The sequence below is a fragment of the Equus przewalskii genome, chromosome 3, assembly GCF_037783145.1.
Source record: "Equus przewalskii isolate Varuska chromosome 3, EquPr2, whole genome shotgun sequence".
Classification (NCBI taxonomy): domain Eukaryota; kingdom Metazoa; phylum Chordata; class Mammalia; order Perissodactyla; family Equidae; genus Equus; species Equus przewalskii.
The window spans coordinates 837464-861276 of record NC_091833.1 but is presented as its reverse complement, the minus strand read 5'-3'; the positions used below and the strand labels follow the sequence as shown (position 1 = coordinate 861276).

At 37.5% G+C, this 23813-nt stretch overlaps 1 protein-coding gene across 37 annotated transcripts in view; it reads right to left on the bottom strand.

The window, feature by feature from the left end:
• The window catches only part of PHKB (phosphorylase kinase regulatory subunit beta), a 218466-nt gene that overhangs the window by 109003 nt on the left and 85650 nt on the right, over positions 1-23813 (bottom strand). For all 37 annotated transcript variants that reach the window (XM_070613575.1, XM_070613562.1, XM_070613560.1 and 34 more), the window contains 5 exons: positions 23714-23809; positions 22298-22495; positions 6234-6291; positions 5600-5677; positions 3016-3174 (listed from right to left, as the gene is read on the bottom strand). In XM_070613575.1, the coding sequence (XP_070469676.1) occupies positions 3016-3174; positions 5600-5677; positions 6234-6291; positions 22298-22495; positions 23714-23809 (589 nt within the window). The remainder of the gene's footprint in view (positions 1-3015; positions 3175-5599; positions 5678-6233; positions 6292-22297; positions 22496-23713; positions 23810-23813) is intronic.

Here is a 23813-nt window from a genome sequence, read left to right as displayed (position 1 = left end):
AAGCTTAATCAAAGAACATGACTTTAACTCCTGATGTTTACTAATAATGTTTTCAAAGTATTCATTCTAAAAAAATCCTTCATTCACCTGTCTTAAGTCATACAGTATGTAAAGCTCTAATCTTTAATGATTTGGGATCTTACAGTAGTACCTAAATGAAGGTCATCACCTTGAATGTCTGAGGTACAGGGCAAGGAAAGTCAGTTGCATGTACATTGGAAAAAAAAGCTAAAATCTACAAGTCAGATATGTTTTAAAGCTAAACAACCGATCTGTTAGTTTCTCTTTTAAAAAATATTAAGTAAGAAAATACGTTAAAGTTAAGTAATGGCTTTGGGAAAGTTTTAGAGTAAAGTTATCATTAATCTTATGTTATCTCATATTTCTCTAGTTTTCTTAACCTCAAAAAAATCAGAATCCAAAGATCATGATTTTCAAACAACGTATATATGATAAATACTTTTATAGTTATTTTTGCAAAGAACTCAAAAAGTACACTGCTTTCTACAGACTGATCATTTCTTACATGGATAGTTTCTAAACTCCCAAATTTAAATAATAATTGATGATGTAACAAATGATCACTTTATTCTAAGACACGTCAAATGTTATATCTTAAAATATGTCTCTGGTTTAAAATAAACAAGTTTATAATTTATACACCTAATTTATAGCAAATACTGATTTTCTAAAAGTCTAAATTTTCCAAAGGAAAAGAAAAATAAATACTGTAATAATTAACTATTTTCTAAGAACACAATGGGTAGTTCAGGTCTTGGGCCAGGAAATAGCATATTGAGTCTTTTTGCTCTAACAATGGAATAAAAGCCACATAGTTCTGTTGTATAATTATTCACTAAGGCATACAAAGAACAAAATATTCTTAGTAGATTTCACTGGACACAAATTGGCCTGAATTAGTGAAAGACATATATTACAGAATATTTTTAAAAATTGAATGTTCTAATATTTTCACGTAACTCCAATTAACTGCCCACAAAATTACTGAGGCTTCTTTAATGAACAAATAAGACTTTGTCAGTAAATGTGGTGTGTGGACTCCTGATGAACATCCATAGAAGTTTGCAGGTTCTTGGGGCAAGTATACAATAGTTAAGAGTGAGTTGTTAACCAGATGACACAGCTAGGTCAGAGCGCTAACGAACACGCAGCCTCTCATTTTTCAGTGGGAGACAAGCATGTGGTCTCCTAGTTTGCAACACACCTTCTGCATGTTCTCTACTGCCTTTGCAGAAGGCTCAGCAGGGAAAAGAGAAACTGACTCTTTCTTTGAAGGCTCACTCTTCCAGAGATCAAGAAATGACCTACACTATTTCTGTTCATTCTGGTCTTAATATAAGAAAATGCTACCTACCACAAAATCTGTCTACACCGAATACATTTATTTTGGAATAAGGAAGGTCCAGTGCTTTTTTACCGATGGATATTGGTTCAGTCTTTTTCTTTTTTTGTTAAAGGTCAATTTGCTTATGTAGAGTATAGTCAATTCTGCATTCCCAATTCATCAGCCTTCTCAATTGTATCCAGAGGCTTTGTTCAAATAGCACTCTTTCTAGCTGTATCAACCTCAGGCTGAACATAGAGCAAAAAGCAAAATGAAGAAGGTTTAGATCTCAAATCCCATATCCCAGGTACCAGTTTTCAGCCTCAGAATCACAAAAAGAATTTCATTATGATCATTTGTAATTTCCAAGTGTAGTACGTAGGATTCTGATGTTAAAATTCTTGCCCTTAGATAGGTTAGCTAATCCTCTACTGTAATATGTTTTATTTAGCTATGAGTATCAACAAGCCTTTTTCGTATTCACGCTTAGTGAGATGGAAATAACATTCTAACCAGAGATAACCTCACCATCATGGCTTGATTCTAAGAAAACTACTTCATCTCATATTTTTGTCTTTTGGAAAATCTAAAAGCAAAATCTGTGTAAGTAACATCAACTCCTTATCAAAAAACTGTCCCTTTAAAGGAAGAACATTTTTCTAGAGTTTTTAAATTGGTATTAAGTTTATATGGAGACCCAGAAAATGCAGTTAGGCAAAGAGCAAATTGAAAACAGCATTAAGCTAATTTTCTCTTCTTTGGTTAGCTTCTATTTGCTCTTATATATCACCTGTGAAAGGCTTGAATTGGAAATCTGGAATTTGAAATATTCTTCCCTAATGGAATGTACAAAGAGAAACCCAAGATTACTACTCTTACAGCACAAACAAATTTGGCATTTATGCAGTACTAAGAACAACAAAGACAGTAACAGTATTTCACATAGTCAGCAATTCTTTTAGTGCAGGTACAGTATTTACAATCAGCCTGTTTCATAATCTTTTTGCCATAAAGGAATTCTGCCTCTAATAAGATAGACTTTTTGATGGAAATGCTAATAATATTTGAAATTTTAGCAAGGAATGGCCCAGGAAAATGCGTAATGCTTCTTTGTGTTCATTAAATTAGGCTTCGTTTCAATGAGTCCAAAGAGTACTTTTATTTGGCTGAAGTTTTAGGAGAAGCTGAAGAAAAATTCTTCAAAGAATTATGAATAATAGTCTCATTAAGGCTCTAGATAATTGAGTAAATTGCCAATATGTATTTATTGGAAAGAAGAAAACTTTGGGATAACTAATCTCTTTTGGCAAGTGGCTTACTAAAGCTATGACCAAACATGATTGTTACATTAAATCAGAATTTTACTACATTATATAAAAGTAAGTAAAGTTCCCACTGGCTTCTGCTAGAAACCTATCCACTAAGCTGAATGCAGCTCTCTAAATTATCAAAATGGTACCCACACCTATCTGACTTTCTTCCCAGAAACTGTCCATCATCATTCAGTGAAACAGACATGTTAATATACATTTACACACTAAGAAATTCTCCCAAGACCTCTTAACAACATGAAACACCACCCAAATCCAAGAAAAATGTCTGCAAAGACATATTTATTTCTAACGGTTTGATAACAAGAGAAAAAACTGTTCCCAATCTTTTCTACTTACCCAAGAGTTTTGCAATGATATAAAGGGCTTGTCCCCAAAGAAACAGTTTTCCATCACGCCCACAGTTGCTAGGAAATCGCTTTTGACTACCAGGGTTTCTTTTTTCAGATTCTACAAAATCAGCCGGGACATAATAGTACTTTGGTACAACAGGATAACCTATGGAGTTTAAAAATAAATATTTAAAATATAACAAATCAGTGTCCTTCCTGAATTTTCTCTTTGAGAAACTGCAATGATTAGAAAGCAAAGGGAAAGGTATGTAGCAGGTAACCAATTTGATAGACTATAGAAAATTGGATATTTTGCCTCCTTTCAGAAATTGCCAGTGCAAAATGTGGAAAAAGTTTCTTGACTTGAAAACACTAATTGGACAGCATATGCTATACTTTAGCCGACAATGTGTACATAATCTCCTTTAACAACATTTAATTTCAACAACTTTAAATGAATCAACAAATATACAGCATGCAAATATTTAGAGTCATTGAAGAAGCTATTTTTAAGACGATTAGTCTGTGGAAGCTTTGCAAAGGAGACACTGAGTAATCTTAAATGAAGAATTATAACCCTGAGCCATTGCTTAGAGCAAAGAAACCCTCATTTTAATCATTAAGCCCATTATCTACCATTCAATATCACTGAAGAGAACAAATCCATCTTCCCCTGTGAGCAACCTGTTTAAAAATATTACTTGGTAGGAACTAAAAATTATTATTTAAAGACTAGAATCTTTGTGGATGATATAAAGGGGGAAAAAAAACCCGACTCTAGTAGAGTGCTACAGAAGTCTTTTTGCAATATCAGCCCACAGTAAACTTAATTTTCCTAATAATATTTCACAGATTTCCCTAAAATTTGCTTCCTTCTTCATGCATCAATTGTGCTATCTGTGTCTAAAACTAGTAAAAAGGCCTATATTCACAGGGAATACTTTGAACACCACTCTCTGAATGCGATGAAGCCTAAAGTCTGGCACACTAAACTACCACCTCAATGCATTAATGATCTACCACTGAATACTGAAAGATCTCATTCAAGGGATTTCTATATCATATTCATCACAACATGCATTACACTACTTCCCACAGTGGAAAAGTAATTATTTAGAGTGTAAAGACATAACTGGTTTAAAAAATTAGTATTTATTTCAAATTCAATGTTTATCCATAAACATATCACTACTTTAACATTAAAAGTATTTTAAAGGGTGAGCACATAATGTGAAGTATTTACTCTAGGGTACTTGTGGAAAACCCTAAAGAATATTACAAACTTCACATGAGATAGGAATGGGCTCAGTGCTGTAACTGTTAGTGGATGGACTGTGTCCATAAGACCCTCCATTTTTTTTTTTTTTAAAGATTTTATTTTTTCCTTTTTCTCCCCAAAGCCCCCCAGTACATAGTTGTATATTCTTCGTTGTGGGTCCTTCTAGTTGTAGCATGTGGGATGCTGCCTCAGCATGGTTTGATGAGCAGTGCCATGTCCGTGCCCAGGATTCGAACCAACGAAACACTGGGCCCCCTGCAGCGGAGCGCACAGACTTAACCACTCAGCCACGGGGCCAGCCCCAAGACCCTCCATTTTTACCAACACATAATAATTTTGTTGTTGTTGTTGTTGCTGAGGAAGATTAGCACTGAGCTAACATCTGTGCCAATCTTCTTCCACTGTTTATGTGGGTTGCCACCACAGCATGGCTGACGAGTAGTGCAGGTCTGTGCCTAGGATCCAAACCCACAAACTTGGACTGCCAAAGTGGAGTGCACCAAGCTTAACCACCATGACACGGGGCCAGCCCCAAGACATCATTTTTTAACTTTCAGATAAATGTTTTCAAAGCTGTTCACTCATGAGAAAATATTGTTATTTTATTAATATTTCCAAACCCAAAGATACTTGGAATTTCTCCTTTGGAATTCCTTTGATAACTGGTTTTCTAGTCATACAGAAAAATCAGTTATGTTCTTTTATGGGCCCTGCCAGTGTTTAACTGAAACCAACATCCTACTCATAAGACAGGGCCTTTTGACCATTTCTAAAATATTAAATCCATCCTCAAAGGATGACATTTTAGCTCACAGCTGATCTTCAAAATAAGATGCTAAAAGCCCTAGAGGCAGGTCCAGAAGGGAGGCCAGAAAGTTCTTGACCATGAGAGTCCCTTTAGGCTAAGGAGAGCCACTAGGTGACCCTCTGGAGGGGCAGCAGTCACCTGAACAAACCATTTCTGGTGAGCTGAATAGAAATCAGTCACTTTATATACCGTCACACTACACAGAGTGAAGAAGTTACATAGCAGCTAACGGAGGAAGAACCTCTGCCTATCTGCCAAACTATTTTGCAGTTACTATAGCCATGACCACTGAAACTCATCTCCACCCTTCTACTGCCTAATGAACTCCTTTTAGAAAAACAAATTTACGATGAAAAATTAACAATTATTCTAATTCATTCAAGATCCCACTCATTTTTTAAAATTTAATATAAACTGCTCTGTTTAAAAAGGAATCATTTACACATTTCAAAGGAACATGAAGGAAATACTAGTAGGAAGATTTTCTTGAGAAAACAACTGTACCTTCTGTGGTCTGATGGAGTACTGGAGTCAGAAGATCCTGATATTCCTTTACTTGCTTGGGATTGCCTCTGAAAACTCCTAAAATGTAAAATATAAAATCCAATAGTACCTGAGCTCAATAAGCAACATACAAATTTTACCATAGGAAAGTCTATTAGCCCAGTTATAATTATTTTGGTAATTTTCTACGTAAAAGATAAAAATAAAATTGAAAAAGGTAACACAAATGTGTGTGATATTTTTTCAGGAAATCGATTTTACAAGGTCATGTCAGCATTTAGAATCGAAAACTGAATTTTAGTCAAAATTTCTCTATTCTTAAGTGTAAATGTTATGGATATTCATAATGCTATGGATTACAGTATTCATGATTTCTATTCATAGAAAAATTCTTTGCAAATGTGAAAATATATTTGTATTATTTTTTAAATACTTAAAGTTTTTAAAAATTCTTCTATATTAAATGATTTAATATTCACTCGGAAAGCAGAAGAGCAGCATAGGAAAATGCAGAGCAGTTAACATCACGGTAGTGCAGTCTATTTTGCTAGCTGAAAGGAGCCATATTTCATTTCTCTCTTCTTTAAACCACTTATATCCTATAGCTTAAATTTCAGGAGAAAAGCTCACTTACCATCAATCATCATGTAAAGGAAAAATATGGGAAATTCACATTCAATGCCATCAAATAGCTAAAACAGAAAATAAAATATTGAAAAGTTCACTAACAGAACAATTAGTACAATTATATGACTTAGAACAATTATATTTAGGATGTACATAAAAGATTCATTTATAGTAATAACAAAATTGGACTGATTTACCAGAATTTTCCTTATTCTTTTTTCAAAAACTTTCTCAGAACTCATTCGAATGCTCATTCATTTAATCCGTCACACAGTAGTTATTCATTCAATAAGCATTTACTAAGTACTTAGCAATACCTAGCACCAACCAGACAGAGGGCTAAAAAGACAAGAGAACCTGCCCACAAAGGCTCACAGCCTAGCGGGGAGGCAGGCACGTAAACGAACAACTGCAGCACCTGATGAAATCTATACACACAGCATATCAGAAACACAGGGAAGGAAGGACCCGAGTCTGCCTAGGGGGTCAGGAAGGGTTTATAGGCCAGGAGATGCCTTAACTAATGCTTGACGGATTTCTCTATGGAGATGAGCTAAGGAAACTCTACACAGAGAAAGCAACTACAGTATAAACTACAGATGTATGGAAGCACAAAGTTTCTTAAAGAAACTACCAACAATTCAGTATTTCTGGAACAAGCAAGGAAGAAATAGTGGAAGCTGAAGCCCAACAGTAGGCCAGGCCAGCCAGATCAGGAAGAGCCTGGGAGGGCACGCTAAGAGACTAAGACACTGATTTGGAAGCAACAGGGAACCACAGTTGAATACTCAGCAGGATCAGATTTACACATTAGATTTACTTGCTAGATGGACAGTTTACTGAAGAGACTTTTAGGGCAAGAGATGAGACCATTTGGAAGGCTGCTGGGAATAATCTAAAGAGAAAAGATGATAGCCTAACCAAGGCTTTTCAACTTCAGCACTTATTGATATTTTGGGCCAAAAACTTCTTTGTTATAGGGGCTATCCTGTGCATTGCAGGATGTTTAGTAGAATCCCTGGCCTCTACCTTCCAGATGCCAGTAGCACCCACCACATGGTGACAATGAAAATGACTGCAGATATTGTCAAAGGTCCCCTGGGGACAGTTCTTGGTTATGAATCGTTAGCCTAAACCAAGGCATTAATAGAGAGGAAAGCTAAATCTGTCAGCCCTGGGGAATGATAAGTAGAGTTGAGTGAGAGTGAAGCACCTAGGATGACTCTCAGGACTGGGACTTGGGAAGAAGGGTAGGAGATGAACATAAGCAGACTGCAAGGCATCCAAGTGAGGATGTCCGAAAGGCAGTTGGATTCATGGTAGGGCACTCAGGGGGAGAAGTATGAGTTAGGGATAGAAACACTAGGGTTAACAGTGACTGCTGAAGCTATGACTGTGTGAATAGCAGAAGAGAACTGAGGATGGAACCCAGGAGAAGAGTAATATTTAAGAGGTGGAAGAAAAGGAACCTGCAAAGGAGACTAACAAAGACAGTGAGAGAAGTAAGCAGAGAGTCAGGAAGAGAACTGGGTCACAGAAAACGTTTCAAGAAAGAGAACTCAGTTAAGACACTCAAATGCCAAAGAAATAAGTGAAATAAGGTCAGAAAAGCATCCAGGGTGACCAGTGACCTACACTGACTGAAGCCAGCACAGCTACCAGAAGTACTGGGGAGAGGAGCAGGGTTATAAAGTGAAGAGTAAGCAGGAGGCCAACAAGGCACTACACCAAGAATAGACCATGCTTTTCAGAAGTGTAGCCACAAAGACAGAGGCAATGGGAGGCAGAAAGAGGTGAGGGTTGAGGGAGGGTTTTTGTTGGTGTTTATTTTTCTTAATTTTTTTCATTGTAGTCATAATAGTTTATAACACTGTGAAATTTCAGTTGTACATTATTATTTGTCAAACACCATAAAAATGTGCCCCTTCACCCCTTGTCCCCATCCCCCACCTCCTTTCCCCATGGTAACCACTAAATTGTTCTCTTTGTCCATAAGTTTATCTTCCATAAATGAGTGAAATCATATGGTGTTTGCCCTTCTCCCTCTGGCTTATTTAGCTGAACATAATACTCTCAAGGTCCATCAATGTGGTTGCAAATGGAATGATTTTTCTTTTTTTATGGCTGAGTGGTATTCCATTGTATATATAAACCAGATCTTTTTTATCCAATCATCAGTCAATGGGCACTTGGGCTGTTTCCACAACTTGTGTATAGTGAACAATGCTGCGATGAACATAGTGCACAAGTCTCTTTGAATTGTTGATTTCAAGTTCTTTAGAATACCCAGTAGTGGGATAGCTGGGTCATATGGTATTTCTATTTTTAATTTTTTGAGAAATCTGTATACTGTTTTCCATAGTGAGTACAACAGTTTGCATTTCCACCAGCAGTGGATGAGGGTTCCTTTTTCTCCACAACCTCTCCGACGTTTGTTATTTTTTGTCTTGGTGATTATAGCCATTTTAATGGACGTAAGGTGATATCTAAGTGCAGTTTTGATCTGCATTTCCCTGGTGATTAGTGATGTTGAACATCTTTTCATGTGCCTATGGGCCATCTGCATTTGTTCTTTGGAAAAATGTCTGTTCATATCCTCTGCCCATTTTTTGACTGGGTTCTTTGTTTTTTTGTTGTTGAGTTGTATGAGTTCTTTATATATTATGCAGATTGACCCCTTATCAGATACATGATTTGCAAATATTTTCTCCCAGTTGGTGGGTTGTCTTTTCATTTTGTTCTTGGTTTCCCCTGCCTTGCAGAAGCTCTTTAGTCTGATGAAGTCCCACTTGTTTACTTTTTCTTTTGTTTCCCTTGTCCGAGTAGACATGGTATTCAAAAAGGTCCTTTTAAGCCTGATGTCAAAGAGTGTACTGTCTATATTTTCTTGCAGAAGCTTTATGGTTTCAGGTCTTACCTTCAAGTCTTTGGTCCATTTTAAGTCTATTTTTCTGTATGGCAAAAGATAATGGTCTACTTTCATTCTTTTGCATGTGTCTGTCCAGTTTTCCCAGCACCATTTATTGAAGAGGCTTTCCTTTCTCCATTGTATGTTCTTGGCTCTTCTGTCGAAGATGAGCTGTTCATAGATGTGTGGTTTTATTTCTGGGCTTACAATTCTGTTCCACTGATCTGTGTGCCTGTTTTTATATACCAGTACTGTGCTGCTTTGATTACTATAGCTTTGTGATATATTTTGGAGTCAGGGATTGTGATGGGTCCAGGTTTATTCTTGTTTCTCAGGATTGCTTTGGCTATTTGGGGTCTTTTTTGGCCCTATATGAATTTTAAGATTCTTTGTTCTATTTCTTAGAAGAACGTCAATGGGGTTGCACTGAATCTTTAGATTGCTTTAGGTAGTATGAAGATTTTAACTATGTTTATTCTTCCAATCCATGTGCATGCACTATCTTTCCATTTCTTTATGTCATTATCGATTTCTATCAGTAATGTCTTATAGTTTCCCTTGTATAGGTCTTTCACCTCCTTGGATAAACTTATTCCTAGATATTTTATTCTTTTTGTTGCAATTGTAAATGGGATTGTATTCTTGAGTTCCAGTTCTGTTGGTTCATTATTAGAGTATAGAAACACCACTGATTTTTGTAAGTTGACTTTGTACCCTGCAACTTTGCTGTAGTTGTTGATTATTCCTAATAGTTTTCTGATGGATTCTTTAGAGTTTTCTATATATAAAATCATGTCATCTGCAAACAGAGAGTGTTTCACTTCTTCAGTGCATACTAGGATTCCTTTTATTTCTTTTTCTTGCCTAATTGCTCTGACCAAAACCTCTAGTACTATGTTGAATAAGAGTGGAGTGGGCACTGTTGTCTTGTTCCTGTTCCCAGAAGGATGGCTTTCAGTTTTTCCCCATTGAGTATCATGTTGGCTATGGGTTTGTCATATGCGGCCTTTTTCATGTTGAGGTACTTCTATATCTATTTGAGAGTTTTTATCATGAATGTATGTTGGATCTCGTCAAATGCTTTCTCTATGTCTGTTGAGATTATCATGTGCTTTTTGTTCGTCATTTTGTTAATGTGGTGTATAACATTGATTGGTTTGCAGATGTTGAACAACGCCTGTGTCCCTGGTATGAATCCCACTTGATGTATGATCATTTTAATGTATTGCTGTATTCGGTTTGCCAACATTTTGTTGAGGATTTTTGCATATATGTTCATCAGCAATATTGGCCTCTAGTTTTCCTTCTTTGTGTTGTCCTTGTCTGGCTTTCATATCAGGGTGATGCTGGACTCATAGAATGTGTTGGGAAGCATTCCACATTCCCCAATTGTCTGGAATAGTTTGAGAAGGATAGGTAACAAATCTTTGAATGTTTGGTAGAATTCTCCAGAGAAGTCATCTGGTCCTGGACTTTTACTTGTTGGGACATTTTTGATTACTGTTTCAATCTCTTTCCTTGTGATTGGTCTATTCAGATTCTCTATTTCTCCTTGATTCAGTTTTGGGAGATTGTAAGAGTCTAACGGTTTATCCATTTGTTCTAGATTGTCCAGTTTGTTGGCATATAGTTTTTCATAATATTCTCCTATAATCTTTCATTCTGTGGTATTGATTCTAATTTCTCCTCTTTCATTTCTAATTTTATTTATTTAAGCCTTCTCTCTTTTTTTATTAGTGAGTCTAGCAAAGGGTTTGTCAATTTTGTTTATCCTCTCAAAGAACCAGTTCCTTGTTTCATCGATCCTTTTTGCAGTCTTTTTTGTTTCAATTTCATTTATTTCTGCTCTAATTTTTATTGCTTCCCTCCTGCTGAGTTTGAGCTTTGTTTGTTCTGCTTTTTCGAATTTTGTTAGATGTAGTTTAAGATTGTTTATTTGAGCTTTATCTTGTTAATGTGAGCCTGTATTGGAATAAACTACGCTCTTGGGATTGCTTTTGCTGCATCCCATATGAGTTGGTACTATGTGTTTTCATTTTCATTGGTCTCCAGATATTTTTTCATTTCTCCTTTAATTTCTTCGATGACCCATTGGTTGTTCAGTAGCATATTGTTTAGTCTCCACATTTTTGTTCCTTTCCCAGCATTTTTCTTGTAGTTGATTTCTAGTTTCATAGCACTATGGTCAGAAAAGATAGTAGATATGATTTCTATCTTCTTAAATTTATTGAGGATTGCCTTGTTTCCCAACATATGGTCTATCTTTAAGAATGATCCATGTGCGCTTGAGAAGAATGCATATTCTGCTGTTTTTGGATGGAGTCTTCTATATCTATCTATTAAGGTCATCTGGTCTAGTTATTCATTTAATTTCCCCTATTTCCTTGTTGACTTTCTGTCTGGATGATCTATCCATTGATGTAAGTGTGGTGTTGAGGTCCCCTACTATTATTGTGTTGTTATTAATAGCTCCTTTTAGGTTTGTTAATAGTTGCTTTGTGTACTTTGCTGCTCCTGTGTTGGGTGCACATATATTTATAAGTTTTATGTCTTGGTGGAATATCCCTTTTATCATTATAAACTGCCCCTCTTTGTCTCTCTTTACTCGTTTTATCTTGAAGTCTACTTTGTCTGATATAAGTATGGCAACATCTGCTTTCTTTTGTTTGCCATTAGTGTAAAGTATCATCTTCCATCCCTTCATTCTAAGCCCATGTTTGTCTTTGGAGCCGAGATGTATTTCCTGGAGGCAGCATATTGTTGAGTCTTGTTCTTTAATCCATCCCACCACTCTGTGCTTTTTGGAGAATTCAACCCATTTACATTTAGAGTGATTATCGATATATGAGGGCTTAATACTGCCATCTCATCCCTCATTTTCTGGTACTTCTGCATTTCCTTTGTTTCTCGTCTCATGCATTTTGTACTACCAATTTGATTAGGTAGTTTTCTACGTTGGTTTTCATGATTTTCTCCTTGTTTATCATATATGTCTCTGTTCTAATTATTTGTTTAGTGGTTACCATTAGGTTTATATAAAAAATCTCGTAGATGTGATAGTCCATTTTCTGATAGCCTCTTATTTCCTTAGACGATACTGATCCTATCACTTACCTCTTCCCCTTCTAAGTTATTTTTGTCATATCTTATTCCATCTTGTGTTGTGAGTTTGTGGTTAAAATGACGAACTTATTTTTATTTTGGTGTTTTCCTTCTCTTTATCCTTAATGTTAAAATTAAGTATTTACTAACCTGATCTGAGAGACAGCTGCCATTTTCTGATTATTGCCTACCTATTCATCTCCTTGCTCAGGGTTTTGTAACTCCTTTCATATTTTTTTTTTTTTCAGGTATGAGAGCCTTCTTGAGGTTTTCTTGTAGGGGAGTGTCTTGTGATGATGAAGTCTCTTAGGTTTTATTTATCTGAGAAAGTTTTTATTTCTTTGTCACATCTGAAGGCTATTTTCGCTGAATAGAGTATTCTTGGCTGAAAGTATTTGTCTTTCAGAATTTTCAATATATCATCCCACTGTCTCCTAGCCTGTAAGGTTTCTCCTGAGAAATATGCTGAGAGCCTGATAGGGGTTCAGTTGTAAGTTATTTTCTTCTCCCTTGCTGACCTTAGTATTTTTTCTTTGTCATTGACTTTTGCCAGCTTTACCACTATATGCCTTGCAGTAGGTCTTTTTACACTGATGTAATTAGGAGATCTATTGGCTTTGTTCACTTGTATTTCCAGCTCTTTCCCCAGGTTTGTGACATCCTCAGCTATTATTTCTTTGAACAAGGTTTCTGCTCCATTCTCCTTCTCTTGGCCATCTGAAATACCTATAATCCTTATGTTTCATTTCCTAATTAAGTGAGATATTTCTCTGAGACTTTCTTCATTTGTTTTTAGTCTTAGTTCTCTCTTCTCCTCCATCAGAAGCATTTCTTTATTACTGTTCTCTATGTTGCTAATTCTGTCCTCCATACCGTCAGCTCTGTTGTTTAGAGAATCCAGAATTTTCTTTATCTCATCCATTGCATTTTTCATCTCCAAACAATTCTGACTGGTTCTTCTTTATACTTTCAATTGCTTTTGTGAAGAAGCTCTAAAATTCGTTAATTTGTCTTTCTGTGTTTTCTTGTAACTCACTGAGCTTTATTATGACAGATGTTTTGAATTCTTTGTCATTTAGGTTATGAGTTGCTGTGCCTTCAGGGCTGGTTTCTGGGTAACTGTCACTTTTCTTCTGGTCTGGAGATTTAATATACTTTTTCATACTGCTTGATGGCGTAGTTTTTTTCCTTCCACATAGTTATTATCTGGTTGCAGCTGCCATGTGCTGCAAAGGAGTGGGGATCAGGCGCTGTGTATTCTGGGCCTAGCATGATCCATGGTTCCTCAGCTCAAGCCGCTGACTCCTTTTCTTTCCAGGCACAGGGATGGGTGCTTTCTTTCACCTGTGCTTCCCCAGGCCTCTGCTTTTCTCTCTGTATGGACCTCTGGGTGATCGAAAGGCTGCAGTGCTGGGAAGGGGAAGGGGCACCTTCTTACACCTGTGTGCCTCCTGCAGCCGCTTCCTCTCTCTCTGTGGAGTGCGCTGGGTGGTCAGAGGACTCCACCAGTTGCCACCCCTCTCTCCACGCCATGCTCTCGGTGATCCCGGGGCTCCACCAGTTGCTACCTCTCTATTCGCACAGTGCTTTCGGCAATCACATGGCTGCCCATCTCCCCAGCCAGCAACTCTCTCTCTGTGTTGTGCTCTGAGTGATTGCGGGGCTGCAGTGACAGGCAGAAACGGGGTATCTTTCTTCATCTGCACACCTCCCCCAGCTGCAGCCCCTCTCTCTGTGTTGTGCTCTGGGTGATTTGGGGGCCAGAGTGCCAGGCACAGAAGGACCGCTTTTTCTCGCTTGTGCACCTCCCCCAGCTGCTGCCTCTCTCTCTCCATGGAGTTCCTGCCAACAAGTTTCCACTTCCCCCAGAGGATCTAGTCACACCACCTTCAGACATATGGCTGCTTGGGTCTCTCAGACATCTTTGGTGTTGTGTGAATGTCCTCTGTTGGTGTATGAATGTCCTTTTAGTTGTATTTTAGGGGGGGAGAGTTCAGCCTGCCATGATGCTCATGTCACTCAAAACTTGTTTGTTTTTTTAAGGATGAACATCAATGTGTTTCCGAGAAGTAAAAGCAGCTGATTTGAGTTGGGGAAGCAAAACAGAGGGAAAGAAGAAGTGGGGAAGATATGGAGAAAAAAATAAAGAGATAAAAATAGACATCCATCTATCAGGGAAGAAAAAAATGATACAGCAAGAGTCCTAGGAAGTAAAAGAGAACAGGATGGGGTGTACTTATCGAGGGTTAGGCTTAGAATGAAGAACAGACAGCAACTTCTGTGAGGCAAGAGAGATGGAGGTAAGTATGGATGAAGGATAGATGCAGTAGATGAAGCCAAACAGGAATGAAAGGCTATCAAGTAGAAAGTAAGAAGTCAAGTCTGGGAACTTGAGGACAAATGGAAAAAAGTCAGAAAAGCTTGTAAGAGGAGTCCCTGGCAGAGTCACATACCAGAACTAACAACAGTGAAAGCAAGGATGAGGACTGAACCAAGATGGATGTCCTAAATCTGGGGTGGCATCAGTTCACACTGCTTGTGACTTTCCTCAGTGCTGCTCCGGTGCAGAAATACAGAAAGTCTACTGGACTTACATAAAGTTGAAAGTATATAGGGTCGTAATTACAGGAGATCCAGTTCAAATATAAGTGCTATAAATCAGCACAGGAAATGGATTATATACAAAAGAAACATCTGAAGGTGTTTAAGAGATAAATGGATCTTTTGGCCCAATCTAAGAGACTGTTATAAAGTTTCAAAGATGCCCATAATAAAATGGCTCCTAATGCTCTGAAATGATAGTCAGTTGTCAAATTAAATAAAATGATAAATAGCATGTCTCATTGTCCTGGAAAAGTAAGTGTATATTAAATTTTAAAGGAGTATTTAATTGTCAAACAAATAACAAGGTACAATGTTGCCTAGACATTTTTTATACATAGATTCATGGGATTCAACCTATCTACAGTGAGTGAGTCAAAATTATAACATAGATTACAAAAATAAATTTTCAATCTACCCCACTAAAGCAAAATCTTCAGCAATGTGGATGGATGCTTACCTTTTTTGGGGAGTGTTATCGTTTTTTCGATAGCTTAAAAACATCAGATATAGAGTGATGTCAGCAACATGGCAGAGTGATCAGTTTTCTCTGTCTCTCCCCTTTCGAACTACAAACATTCATCGGTCAACAAAGGATATCCACAGAGCATCTCAGGACGCCTGAGTGACCTGTGCTGCTATACATGGGAAGGTGGACGGACTTCCCCCCAGGAGGACGTGGAGATAGGTGAAAACTCTCCGACCCCCAGACAGCATAGTAACTGCAAGCAACTTTCTACCAGCGGACATGCTCATAGCATTGCCACGGCACCAAGGGCAGGCGTGTGCATGCATCGGAGAAGCAATGGTGGAAACAGGTGACTACAGACCTACCTAAGCCCCCCACGATTGCCCCTTAGCCCAGTGGGAAAATCCACGGTCCCACAGCAGCCGCAGGGAAAGCATCTACTCGACATTAGCAGAGAGGCCCTGCTCAGCATTCAGAACACTGGGAAGGCCCGGGACAGGAGAAGCCCTGCCCAGCACAGAAACCTGGCGGCTGCATCTAACACACAAACTCCTGCTGTGGCTCAGAGGGGACAAGGGAGACCCAGAGAGACCATGTGAGTGGGCAGCAGCAAGTTGGAGCCCCAGCGAGCCTGCTCCGTGGTACAGGGTGAAAATCCACAGTCCCATAGAAGCTGCAGTGAAAGCCTCTGTGCAGCGTTAGTGGAAAGGCCCCACCTGGCAATCACAAGGCTGGAAGGCCCTGAGGCAGAAGTAGCACAGCTGGGTGAGCTAACCACAGACTGCAGTAGATACCCATAGCTCTGCTGTGGCCCATAGGGGACAAGTGAGATCTTGCAGGCCCTGATTGTGACAGAGCTGCGAGTCTAGCTGAACCTGCTCCCGGCCACTGTGAAAGCCCATAACACCGCTGCAGACCCTAAGGAGGTAGCACATCTAGGTGGTCTGTGACAGGAGGCACCAACAAACTGAGGCTCCCCTGCGACTGTCCCCACAGCTGATGAGAGACCCCACAGGGCCACTGTGACCACAAGGAGGGGCCCAGGTCCGGTCAGCAATTAGAAGGTGCAGCCCTTCCACTCAAGTAGAAGCAAGGGGAAGCAGTAACTAAACTCTATCTCTATGCGGAGACACAAATCAACGCCATCCAGCAGTATGAAAAAATATATTAAATCTCCAGAACAGAAGGAAAATGACAAGTACCCAGCAAACAATCCCAAAGACACTGAAATCCATAACCTAAACAACAATGAATTCAAAATGGCCATCATTAAAAACTCAGTGAGTTAAAAAAGAATACAAATACACAACTCAACCAGTTCAGAAGCTATGTCACAAGAGATCTTGATAGTATAGAGAATAACTAAAAAGAAATATTGGAAATGAAGAACACAATGGAGGAGATTAAGAAAAATCTGGACTCTCTGAACAGTAGGGTAGATACTATGGAAGAAAAAATTAGCAATTTGGAGGATAAGAATATAGAAATGCTGCAGATGGAGGAGGAGAGAGAACTACGAATAAAAAGAAATGAAGAAACTCTCCAAGGAATATCCGACTCAATTAGGAAATGCAACATAAAGATTATAGTTATCCCATGGGGAGAAGAGAAGGAGAAGGGGGCAGAAAGCCTGTTCAAAGAAATAATGGCTGAGAACTTCCCAAACCTGGGGAGAGAGACAGAACTACATGTGACAGAAGCTAAGATATCTCCAAGCTTTGTCAATGTAAAAAGACCAACCCCAAGGTATATAGTAGTGAAGCTTGCAAAAGTCAATGACAAAGAGAAAATAAGGGTAGCAAGGCAGAAGAAAATAACCTACAAAGGAAGCTCCATAATGATGTCACCAGATTTCTCAGCAGATACCTTACCGGCTAGAAGAGAGTGGAATGTTATATTCAAAACTCTGAAGGAGAAAAACGTGCAGCCAAGAATACTCTATCCAGCGAAAATATCCTTCAAATATGATGGAGAAATAAAAACTGTCCCAGATAAACAAAAGTTAAGGGAGTTCATTGCCACAAGAGATTCCCTACAAGAAATGCTCAGGAAGACCCTCATACCTGAAAAATCAATAAAAGGAGAGGGGTTACAAAACCCAGAGCTAGGGAGATAAGTGGAAAGACAAAATCAGAAAACTGCAGCTCTCCATCAGAACAGGTTAGCAAAGGCTAAGTATAACATTAAAGATAAAAGGAAGGGAAACACCAAGAATAAATATAAACCTGTCATTCTAACCACAAACTCACAACACTAGAAGGAAGAAAAAAAAAATCTGACAATAACAACCTAGAAGGGGAAGAGGCAAGGGATGGAACGGGTTAATCTAGGGAAATACGAGGCCATCAGAAAATGGACTATCTCATCTATGAGACGTTTTATACAAACCACATGGTAACCACTAAACAGATAACAAGAATAAAGACACAAATAACAAATAAGAAGAAAGCCAATATAGAAATCTACCTACCTAAATTGGCAGTCCAAAAATCATAGGAGGAGAAAAAAAGGAAATGCAAGAGAACCGGAAGACAAGTGATAAAATGGCAGCGTTAGGCCCCCACATTTCAATAATCACTCTAAATGTAAGTGGATTGAACTCTCCAATCAAAGCACACAGAGTGGCAGGATGGATTAAAGAACAGGACCCAACAATACGCTGCCTCCAGAAAACACATCTCATCCCCAAAGACAAACACAGACTCACAATGAAGGGATAGAAGACGATACTCCAAGCTAATAATGAACATAAGAAAGCAGGTGTCGCCATACTTAAATCAGACAAAGTAGACTTCAAAGCAAAACAGATAAAGAGAGACAAAGAGGGGGACTTTATAATGATAAAAGGGACACTCCACCTCAACACCTCATTAACACCAATGGATAGATCATCCAGAAAGTCAACAAGAATTATAGGAATTAAATGAAAAATTAGACCAGATGGACTTAATAGATATATATATAGAACACTCCATCCAAAAACAGCAGGTTACACATTCTTCTCAAGTGCACATGGAACATCCTCAAGGATAGACCATATCTTGGGAAACAAAGCAAGCCTCAACAAATTCAAGAGGGTTGAAATAATAGCAAGCATCTTTTCCAATCATAATGCTATAAGACTAGAAATCAACTACAAGAATAAAGAATAAAGCTGGGAAAGGGGCAAAAATGTGGAGACTAACCAACATGCTACTGAACAAACAATGGATTATTGAATAAATTAAAGAAGAAATCAAATATTACCTGGAGAAAAATGGAAATGAAAATATGCCATATCAACTCATTTGGGATGCAACAAAAGCAGTCCTAAGAGGGAAATTCATTGCAATATAGGCTAACCTAAATAAACAAAAAAAACTCAGATAAGCAATCTCAAATGACACCTAACAGAATTAGAAAAAGAAGAACAAAAAAAAAACCCAAAATCAGTAGGAGGAGGGAAGTAATAAAAATTAGGGCAGAAACAAATGAAATTGAAACAAAAAAACCAGCAGAAAGGATCAATGAAACAAAGAGTTGGTTGTTTGAAAAAATACACAAAATTGACAAACCCTTAGCAAGGCTCACTAAGAAAAAAAGAGAGAAGACTCAAATAAATAAAATTAGAAATGAGAGAGGAGAAATCACAATGGATACCACAGAAATACAAAAGATCATAAGAGAATACTATGAAAAACTATATGCCAACATATTGGACAACCTAGAAGAAATGGATAAATTCTTAGACTCTTACAACCTCCCAAAACTGAAGCAGGAAGAAAGAGAGAATCTGAATAGACCAATCAGAAGAAAAGAAATTGAAACAGTAATCAAAAACCTCCCCCAAAATAAAAGTCCAGGATCAGAAGGCTTCTCTGGAAAATTCTACCAAACATTCAAAGCAGATTTAATACCTATCCTTCTCAGACTATTCCAGAAAATTGAGGAAGATGGAGCACTCCTTAACACATTCTATGAAGCTAACATCACCCTGATCCTCAAAACTGAGAAGGACAACACAAAGAAGGAAAACTACAGGCCAATATCACTGATGAACATAGATGCAAAAATCCTCAACAAAATTTTGGCAAACCAAATACAGCAATACATTAAAAAGCTTATACACCATGATCAAGTGGGATTTATACCAGGGACACAGGAATGGTTCAACATCTGCAAGTCAATCCATGTGATACACTACATTAACAAAATGAGAAACAAAAACCACATGATCATCTCAATAGATGCAGAGAAAGCATTAGACAAGATCCAACATCCTTTTATGATAAAAACCCTCAATAAAATGGGAACAGAAGGAAAGTACCTCAACATATTAAAGGCCATATATGACAAACCCACAGCCAACATCATACTCAATGGACAAAAACTGAAAGCAATCCCTCTGAGAACAGGAACAAGACAAGGGTGTCCACTCTCACCACTCTTATTCAACATAGTGGTGGAGGTTTTGGCCAGAGCAATTCAGCAGGAAAAAGAAATAAAAGGAATCCACATAAGTAATGAAGAAGTGAAACCCTCATTGTTTGCAGACGACATGATCTTATATATGGAAAACCCCAAAGAATCCATTGGAAAACTATTAGAAATAATCAACAGCTACCGCAAAGTTGCAGGGTATAAAATTAACGTACATAAATCAGTAGCATTTCTACACTCTAACAACGAACTAACAGAAAAAGAACTCAAGAACTCAATCCCATTCACAATCGCAACAAAAAGAATAAAATACCTTGGGGTAAACTTAACCAAGGAAGTGAAAGACCTATACATCGGAAACTACAAGACTTTCCTGAAAGAAACTAATGATGACATAAAGAGATGGAAAGACATTCCATGCACATGGATTGGAAGAACAAACATAGTTAAAATGTCCATACTACCTAAAGCAATCTACAGATTCAACACTATCCCAGTCAGAATCCCAATGACATTCTTTACAGAAATAGAACAAGGAATCCTAAAATTCATATGGGGCAACAAAAGACCCCAAATCTCTAACGCAATCCTGAGAAAAAAGAACACAGCTGGAGGCATCACAATCCCAGACTTCAAAGCATACTACAAAGCTACAGTAATCCAAACTGGATGGTACTGGGACAAAAACAGGTGCACAGATCAATGGAACAGAATTGAAAGCCCAGAAATTAAACCACACATCTATGGACAGCTAATCTTAGACAAAGGGGCTGAGGGCCTACAATGGAAAAAACAAAGTCTCTTCAACAAATGGTGCTGGGAAAACTGGACAGCCACATGTAAAAGAATGAAAATTGACCATTCTTTCTCACCATTCACCAAAATAAACTCAAAATGGATCAAAGACCTAAAGATCAGGCCTGAAACAATAAGTCTTCGAGAAGAGAATAGAGACACTCCACTCATTGACACCAGTATCAAAAGGATCTTTTTGGACATAATAACTCCTCAGATGAGGGAAACAATAGAAAGAATAAACAAATGGGACTTCATCAGACTAAAGAGCTTCTTCAAGGCAAGGGAAAAGAGGATTGAAAAAAAAAAACAACCCACTAGTTCGGAAAAAATATTTACTACTTATATATCTGACAAAGGATTAATCTCCATAATATATAAAGAACTCACATAGCTCAACAACAAAAACTCAAACAACTCAATCGAAAAATGGGCAGGGGACATGAATAGACATTTCTCCAAAGAAGATATACAGATGGCCAATAGACACATGTAAAGATGCTCATCATCACTAATCATCAGGGAAATGCAAATCAAAACTATACTAAGATATCACCTTACATCTGTTAGAATGGCAAAAGTAACCAAAACAAAAAGTGACAAATGTTGGAGAGGTTGTGGAGAGAAAGGAACCCTCATACACTGTTGGTGGGAATGCAAACTGGTGCAGCCACTATGGAAAACAATATGGAGATTCCTCAAAAAATTAAAAATAGAAATACCATATGACCCAGCCTTCTCACTACTGGGTATCTATCCAAAGAACTTGAAATCAGCAATTCCAAAAGTCCCAAGCACCCCTATGTTCATCGCAGCATTATTTACAATAGCTAAGACATGGCAGCAACCTAAGTGCCCATCAACAGATGATTGGATAAAGAAGATGTGGTATCTATATACAATGGAATACTACTCAGCTGTAAAAATGAACAAAATCGTCCCATTCACAACAACATGGATGGACCTTGAGGGTATTATGTTAAGTGAAATAAGCTAGATAGAGAAAGACGAACTCTGTATGACTCCACTCACAGGTGGAAGTTAAACATATAGACAAAGAAAACTGATTGGTGGTTACCAGGGGAAAGGAGGGGTGGGGGGAGGGCACAAAGGGTGAAGTGGTGCACCTACAACATAACTAACAATAATGCACAAGTGAAATTTCACAAGGTTGTAAACTATCATAATTTTAATAAAAAGTTAAAAAAAAACAGATATAAACCTAGATATAGGGTATGTATGTGTGTTTGAAATATAAAATATTTTGAAACTAATTATTTAGAGGACTGTATTTCAAAGGGAAGTGTCTAAGCGAAACAGCAAAAAAGAGCATTTGCTTAATAGATTGAAAGCTGGATCACAAATAGATATTTTCTCTTATATGAGACAAATGGTACGAGACAGGCAGGCAGAGTACTGAAAGTGCAAAGGAAGAATCATTCACCTGATGAATAAACACAGCCCCACACGAGCAAATGGGCTTCACTAGAAGTAAGAGCTAACACTTATCAAGTGCTTATGATGTGCTTGGAGCGATGTAAGCACTCTTATATATTAACTCATTTAATCCTCACAAGAACCTCAGTAATAGGACCAATAATAGTAGGTACTATTACTTTACCAATGAAGAATATTAAACACAGAGGTTAATTAACTCGCCCAAGTCCAGACAGCTAATAAGTAGCAGAGCCAGAATTCAAACCCAAGAAGTCAGTCTCCCAAATCGGTCCTTTTGATCACTCTCTTATGCTATGTGATATGGAATATTTTTTGATACCTTAATTTCAGCTGGTTTGTAGTAGCGTCTGTTGGGATCTTCCAATGATGTTCTATAGCCATCTCTCAAGAAACGCTTAAATCCGTATTTTCCTTTTAATTTTCTAACCACTTTATCAAGTGTCTGGCTAAAGAGAACTTCATCATCCAGGGCAAATGCAGGATAACTGATGCAGGGGAGCAGGGCAGCATCTGTGTTCTGGTGGCAATAAAAAAACGAAGGAACTGTAAGTGCCTGTAGTGATATGATCAACACAGCCCAAGGAGAATCATGGAGATGAAAAGCCAATAAAAATAAGTCAATAAACAAGGAATAAATAAGTAAATAAGTAATAAATGAGTCAATAAAAGTCACTAACTGATGGAGAGATCGCTGTGCAGCAAAGCACAGATAGACGTTTATATGGTAAAACCTCACAGAGAGGATAAAACTTTATTCAGCAATAAGGAGTATTTTCAAAGTTCAACACTGAACTCAAACTTTAAGATATTAATTAAGGCAGAGTGTAAAAATTTAACACCAATAATTAGTCATTACAACTTAGTTTATCATAACAATTTGTTCATAATAGTGGAAAACACAAAACAATCTAAATGTCTAATAATTAGCTGAGTAAATTAGCAGCCATTAAAGTTGTAGAAGAAACTACATACTGAAGAAACATTTATTGATATGGAAACATCCACTCACAGAACCAGGTTATCAAACATTATGAATAATATTCTCCCAGTTTTACAAAATTAAAATCCTATATACATATATAAAAATATATACAAACATATAAACACAAATGTTGTCACCCTAAGATTATAACTGAGTAGTGGAATGAGTGGATATTATATTATTATTATTTGGTCATTTGTGGATTTTGTTTTTCTTTTATCATAATCTCACATAACTTCTATAAAATACTTATCTTAAAATAATTAAATTATTCCATTTTGGGTGTTTTCTAAGAATAGAGCCACATGTAACCACTAGAAAAATCTGCAATTGAGAACTATAGCCATATAAAAGTTTATCTGACAAAAAAAAAATGGTGACTCAAATGAGAGAAAAGAAGCATGAAAAGTATTTTTATTCAAAAGAAATACAAATTATGAAAAATATTTTTCTAATATTCTATGACAAAATAATTCATTTTGGTATAATGTTGCTATTCCTCCTAAAAAATATACATCTATCTTTCCATTGTTCTACCAAAGACTCAAAGAACAAAGCAGCTTTGTCCACAGTTCCGCTCACATCCTGAACAAGACATCCACAGACCAGGGGAGTGAGTGGCAACATCTGTTCTCTGTTCTCATCTCTTCTGGCAACCTCTAACATTTTAGAGCACGTTCTTAGAAAAGTAAACAAAATTACGTAACAATCATAAATGATAGCTCATATTAATTTATTATAAAAATATCTCACATGAGATCTTGATTCTCTGGGTAACAGTGAGCACAAAGTTTGCCTATTGCGATTATGAGCATCGAGATCCACAAATATAACCGACCAAGAACAGCCCTGG